The sequence below is a fragment of the Panthera uncia genome, chromosome E1 (genome assembly GCF_023721935.1).
Source record: "Panthera uncia isolate 11264 chromosome E1, Puncia_PCG_1.0, whole genome shotgun sequence".
In the NCBI taxonomy this organism is placed as follows: domain Eukaryota; kingdom Metazoa; phylum Chordata; class Mammalia; order Carnivora; family Felidae; genus Panthera; species Panthera uncia.
In genome coordinates, this window is record NC_064814.1 from 60,681,248 (window position 1) to 60,687,196 (window position 5,949).

General features: G+C 52.9%; 1 protein-coding gene across 2 annotated transcripts in view; it reads left to right on the forward strand.

Moving 5' to 3' along the window:
• Positions 1–5,129, forward strand: part of HMOX2 (heme oxygenase 2) — a 30,313-nt gene extending 25,184 nt beyond the window's left edge. For both annotated transcript variants that reach the window (XM_049637435.1, XM_049637436.1), the window contains exons 2-6: positions 960–1,086; positions 2,299–2,416; positions 2,827–3,318; positions 4,179–4,305; positions 4,396–5,129. In XM_049637435.1, the coding sequence (XP_049493392.1) occupies positions 1,001–1,086; positions 2,299–2,416; positions 2,827–3,318; positions 4,179–4,305; positions 4,396–4,523 (951 nt within the window). In that variant the 5' untranslated portion in view covers positions 960–1,000 and the 3' untranslated portion in view covers positions 4,524–5,129. The remainder of the gene's footprint in view (positions 1–959; positions 1,087–2,298; positions 2,417–2,826; positions 3,319–4,178; positions 4,306–4,395) is intronic.
• The last annotated feature ends 820 nt before the right edge of the window (positions 5,130–5,949 follow it).

Here is a 5,949-nt window from a genome sequence, read left to right on the forward strand (position 1 = left end):
TGGGCTGCTCCTTTGTGCTCCAGAGCAGAGGCCTCCAGGGGTGGAGGGTTAGCTTGTCTTGTGGGACCGTATTTCCCTGGTTTAGGAAGGTTCGGAAGGTTCAGCAGCAAAGGGAGAGCGGCTGGCTTGTCTTTCTTCCTTCAGCCCCTCAAAGTCTGGAGCAGGCTGGGGACAGTCCACTTGCTTGGTGACTCTGAATACCTGATACAGCTCGTCGAGTGCCTTTCCAGCTGCTCTTCTTAGCGTCTTCAAATGGCCTGGCTCACTGTTCCAGTTAACTGCCCTGCCCCGCAGCTCTGTGCACAAGGCCGCCCTGCCTGTGACAGCTGGGACGGGTTGCTGCCCAACTCAGAGCCTCTCCGCTCGCTGCACCACTGCTTTTGGTTTTAAGCTTTATCTATGATGTTACTTGTTATTTTGTGTTTTAGGTTAACTTCTGATTTTGATTTAATTTCAAACATACAGAAAAGCTGCAAGAATGATACAAGTAACTCTTGTGTACCTTTTATCCAAATTCACTGCCAGTGTTTTGTTTCATTTGCTTTGACTTGAGCATTCCCTCCCTCCCTCTCCCTAACAGGTATGTGCACGCACGCACACTTTCTGAACCATTTTACAGTTAACTTGCAGAAGTGTGGCCTTTAATTTTGAATACTTCAGGATATATTTCCTAAAACAAAGACATTCTCTTATATATTCACAGTACAATTATAAAAAAAAAAAAAAAGCAAGTTCAGTATCAATTTGACGCTATTACCTCATCTCCCGTCCATATTCAAATTTTGTCCATATCCGGATAATGGTCCCAGTAATGGCAGAGTTTTATTTTTAAAGAAAACACTCCTGAGGCGCGTGGGTGACTCCTCCGTTATGTTGGCTCAGAGGAGAGCAGAACCAGCAGGTGTCTGGGGGAAGTGATGCTGTGGGCGCCACATCACCAGCTCCTTGTGTCTCTACAGGACCAGAAGAGTGAGAGCAGCAAGAATCTCACTCGGCAACCATGTCAGTGGAACTGGAGACCTCAGAGGGGGTGGATGAGTCGGAGAAAAAGAGCTTTGGGGCCTCAGAAAAAGAAAACCACACCAGGTGAGTGGTGGTGGCTGGCTGTGTTGAGTCATGTGCCCGGGGCCTTGTATGTGGGAGGCACCAGGGTGTGGGGAGTGTCGCTCCTGTTTCCCTCGGGATCCCTGATTGGGATTGCAGAGAGAAGTGGCATACAGCACCCTGGGCTACTCAGCTTTCTCCCTATTTGTTCCCGAGGAAGCAGGACAGGCACTGCTAGGAGTGCTGAGGAATAGAATTTGATGGTTTCCCTGATCCTTGTTTCTTTTGTGGTGAAAAAGGGTAATCAGGCAAAACTGGCATCTTTTCCAGTGTTTTCCACCCCTTAGGATGTGGGAGCAGCTCTGACTCCAGGGGTTTTTCTTACTGGGTAGAGACACTTCATGTATTCCCAGAGCCTGTTCTTCATTGTTCTTATCTTATCGTAGCCCTGTCATTGACAAAGTGCTTTTTTATATCTTGAAATAATTGCTAGTAAGAAATGATTCTCCGCATGTAGGTGATAGGAGCCGATCTCCTAAAGAAGCCAGCAGAGGGTGGGCCGTATGGGGCCGCGTTTTTATCTCTTTGGTGGATGGACCGTGTGGACCACACGGGCTACTGCGCGGCGCCTCCCGTCTTCAGGGTCATGGGTTCTTTGTTTCCCTCGCTGGTTGCTGTCTGTGGCACCTATCAGCACAGCTCCATCCTGTATAATTTTGTTAAGCGGTACAAGCCCAGGTACTGGCTCCAACTTCCTCAGCCTTTGTCTCCTTCTCCTCCTGCCCCTGGGCCAAGCCACATGCAGTCCTGAAGAGGCTGTGGGTCCCAGGTGGGAGGAAGGCAGCAAGGCTGCCCCGGGACATCCACAGTCAGTCCATCACAGCAGTGTGGATTCCATGAGACACATTCCCAAAGGCTCGCTGTTCCTGCAGAAGCCAGCACACACTGTGCTGGGATTAGAGGTGGGCTTTTTATCAGGCACTAGGTGGCCACAGAGGCAAAGCATTGTTCATTCAGGTGGTTCAGACATGGACACTGTTAGGAAGTAGGCCACAGTCCTCCACATGTCATCCAAGTCCTGGGGGCCGACTCACATCTGCCTGTTCCGTGCTCCCTAGCAAGACCCTGTATCCAGGCTGGGGTTGAGTTTCTCAGAAGCTCCTGCGTCCATCTCAGCGAGGGGACACCCTGAAACTAGGAAGGGCTAATTCACACATGCACACGTGCGTGTGCGCACACCCTCCATCTCCACAGGATGGCTGACCTCTCCGAGCTCCTGAAGGAAGGGACCAAGGAAGCACATGACCGGGCAGAAAACACCCAATTTGTCAAGGACTTCTTGAAAGGCAACATCAGGAAGGAGCTGTTTAAGGTTTGTGCCCTTGGTCATGGATAGGGTCAGGTTGGGGGCCTCGGTCGTGTCAGGAACATCCCCTTGGAACAGTTCTTCAGTGGAAGCTGGGCCTTTTGCCACCTGCTCTCCATTCTTTTGACAGCAGACTGTGGTTTTCAGGTAGCTTAAATAGAATAACATAGTGATGGTGTGAAGCAGAAGTATCCACGTTCCGTGTCATTCCTTTAAGAAACATAAAAAGTTGCCTGGGTGTGTGAAATAATCCACTGTATCAAAATGGGCCTGCGGGAATTAGAGGGGGCATGCGACTGGAGCCTTCCTCTCTGGCTGCTCAGACGCAAGGGCATTGGGCTCAGGAGGGGTGTTTGCTGGTCAAGAGCTGCCAGAACTGCAGCCCTCTCCGTGGTCTCCCCTGTCACCCTCAACAGCTGGCCACTACTGCACTTTACTTCACATATTCAGCCCTGGAGGAGGAGATGGAACGCAACAAGGACCACCCAGCCTTTGCCCCCTTGTACTTCCCCACGGAGCTGCACCGGAAGGAGGCACTGACCAAGGACATGGAGTATTTCTTTGGCAAGAACTGGGAGGAGCAGGTGCAGTGCTCCCAGGCTGCCCAAAAGTATGTGGAGCGGATCCACTATGTGGGGCAGAATGAGCCGGAGCTGCTGGTGGCCCATGCATACACCCGCTACATGGGGGACCTTTCAGGGGGCCAGGTGCTGAAGAAGGTGGCCCAGCGGGCCCTGAAACTCCCCAGCACGGGAGAAGGGACCCAGTTCTATAAGTTTGAGAACGTGGACAATGCTCAACAGTTCAAGCAGTTCTACCGGGCCAGGATGAATGCCTTGGACCTGAACCTAAAGACCAAAGAGAAGATCGTGGAGGAGGCCAACAAGGCCTTTGAGTACAACATGCAGGTACTGCTGAGGTCAGGCAGAAGGGGGCCTCTGACTGTGGGGCTGATACGGAGCTGCCGTAACAGGCACCAGTGCTTTAGGCCTGATACAGGGCAGCCTTCCGGGGAGAAAATCGTAGGACCAAATAGGCCACAGAGGGCATGAGCCCATGACGGCTTCGCTTTGATGGACAGCTTTTGTGTTTTTGTTCCGAGGAGGGCAAGGCCCTAGCACGTAGAGGGAGGTCACTCCCTCTCACCACAGGATTCTGGTCTTGAGTGGATTTCCTCCTTTTTAGCAAGGGCTGCCCCACTTGATCAGTTCAAGGAGAGAACCAAGCAGGGTGAGAACTCAGCTGACAAGTTTTTTTTAAATGGGGCTAAGCCTGGGGAGGCGGATTCTGTCCTGGAGTCCAGGTTGGCCCTCGGCACCAGGAGGGTGGCCGAGGCGGGGAAAGGAAGCACCAGCCCCGACACAGGCCCATCAGATCAGTCCCACATCAGTGAGCCTCCGTGGGCCACTTAGGATGGGTCAGCCCTGCTGGGGCCTCAGTTCTCCCACGTTCCTCTCCGTCATTCTTGCTGAAAATACCTAGCGACTGCGAATGGGGAAGGACCAATGTTAACGTGGTATTTTGGGGCAGCACTTTTGTTCTCTCCTCATTGTTTCTGCCCTGGTAGCTCCAGCTGTGGGCTGTGTGTCTGGTCAGTGCCCAGGGAGGAGCTCCCACAGTCAGCAGCACAGGTGTGGCCCCACCTCTGAGCTTGTGCCAGGGAGCAGCGTTGGGTCCGTGTGGCTGCCCCCGCTGCAGATTCGGGCTACTCCTTGACTGGTTTGCACTTTGGAGTCCACTGAAAGCTGTTCATCCCCTGCTCCTGCAGATTTTCGATGAACTGGACCAGGCTGGCTTCTTGTTGGCCAAAGAGACCCTGGAGGATGGGCTCCCCATGCACGATGGGAAAGGAGATGTGCGTAAATGCCCCTACTACGCTGCTAAACAAGATGGAGGTAGGTCTTGCCTGTCCAAAACTCTCCTCCAGGGTGGGCGGATCAGCATTCTCCACTGATGCCCTGTCCCCTGTTGGTGCCGCCACACAGGTGCCCTGGAGGGCAGCAGCTGCCCCTTCCGAACAGCCCTGGCTGTGCTGACTAAGCCTAGCCTCCAGTTCATTCTGGCCGCTGGCGCGGCCCTTGTTGCCGGCTTCTTGGCCTGGTACTACGTGTGAAGGACCCATCATACCGCCTTGGCGCCATCCTCCCGATTGACCACTGGCCCATCCCCACCTGTGACTAAACTACCACCTCAGGTGACTTTTTTTTTTTTAATGCTGGGTTTGAGAAAACAAGCAACCAATAAAAGCCAGACGCTAAAGCCTGTGCCTGTAGCGTCCTCTGTGTGGGCTAGATGCCGAGCTGGGTGCAGGCCCTCCATTCCTGCAGCCGTTGGGCCATGGTAGCGGGAGCAGCCAGTGCAGCACAGCAGGCCAGTCTGAGTCTCTGGAACCAGCTCTGCTCCCAGGGCACCCACACCGCTTATCCTGAGGCTCCTTCCCTTCATCATTCCTTGTGCTGGCATTTAGGTGGCTATTTTTCCCCTAGTGGGAACAGAGCATCCAGCAAGCCCAGGTTGCTGTAGCTCTGTGGGAGGGAGGGGGCCTGTCCTTGGAGTGGGGGGAGCTTGCATCCTGTCTCAGAGGCCCTGGGAGCTCCATCCTGAGTAGCCAGTCCTCTTCCTGCTCAAGCAGAAACCCGAGAGGGGGTCTGTTTAGCCATGGCGCATCCCCTCCTTTGACCTGTGTAAATGCTACAGCACTCAATAAAGTGGACTCTGACAGCTGCCTCCCTCTTTCCTGGCGCCAACATTATCCTTCGCAGCCAGTCTTGGCCTTGTGCTCTCAACACTCCTGGTCACCTCACAGCCCTCTGCCCAGAGCCAAATCTATCATCTGGTCTTGTGATTTTCTCTCAGAAGTGCTTTGAAGGTTTCCTACATTTTGAGATAGTTTGTTTATAAATAAGGATCAAGAGCATTATGTAACAATTCATGGTCTAAAATACAAATGTGAATTTAAATACTTTTATTGATAGGAATCTGTTTCCTGTTTTATATTTTGAGGATCTGCAAAACTTTTATTCAAAAAAGGATTAAATGGTGAGGAAAACTTGTCTTCAACTCGTGACCAAGCCAACCCACTTCACAGTTAAGATGAGGGGTAGGGAAGGAGCTGGCTCAACCTGGGGGCCGATTGCCTACCTCCCATTAGCCTTCAGACCAGAAGCCTCAGCCCCAGTGGCTTGCTGTCTTGCTTAAGGGAGCGAGGGTATTTGCCTGCAGGGTGGGATGACCCTGAGCTCAAGCCAGGGGACTCCAGCCTGCAGACCGTGTGGGCAGATGCCATGGTGTGGAGACGGGTGAGACCAGGATCAGAGACAGTAAGGTGACCCTACAGTGCAGTGAAGTGGACTCATATCCCATCCAGGTCACAGCTAGGATCCCAGGGCTCGTCCACCTCCACACTGGATTCCCAAGTGGCTTATTGTCTTCTCTGGGCAGTCAGTGCGTCATAAGTGCTAAGACCCTGAGGACTCAAGCCCCTGCCCTTTGACCACTTCTAGCCCCACCCTCTTTCCCTTGAAGAAGGAAGCCAGGCA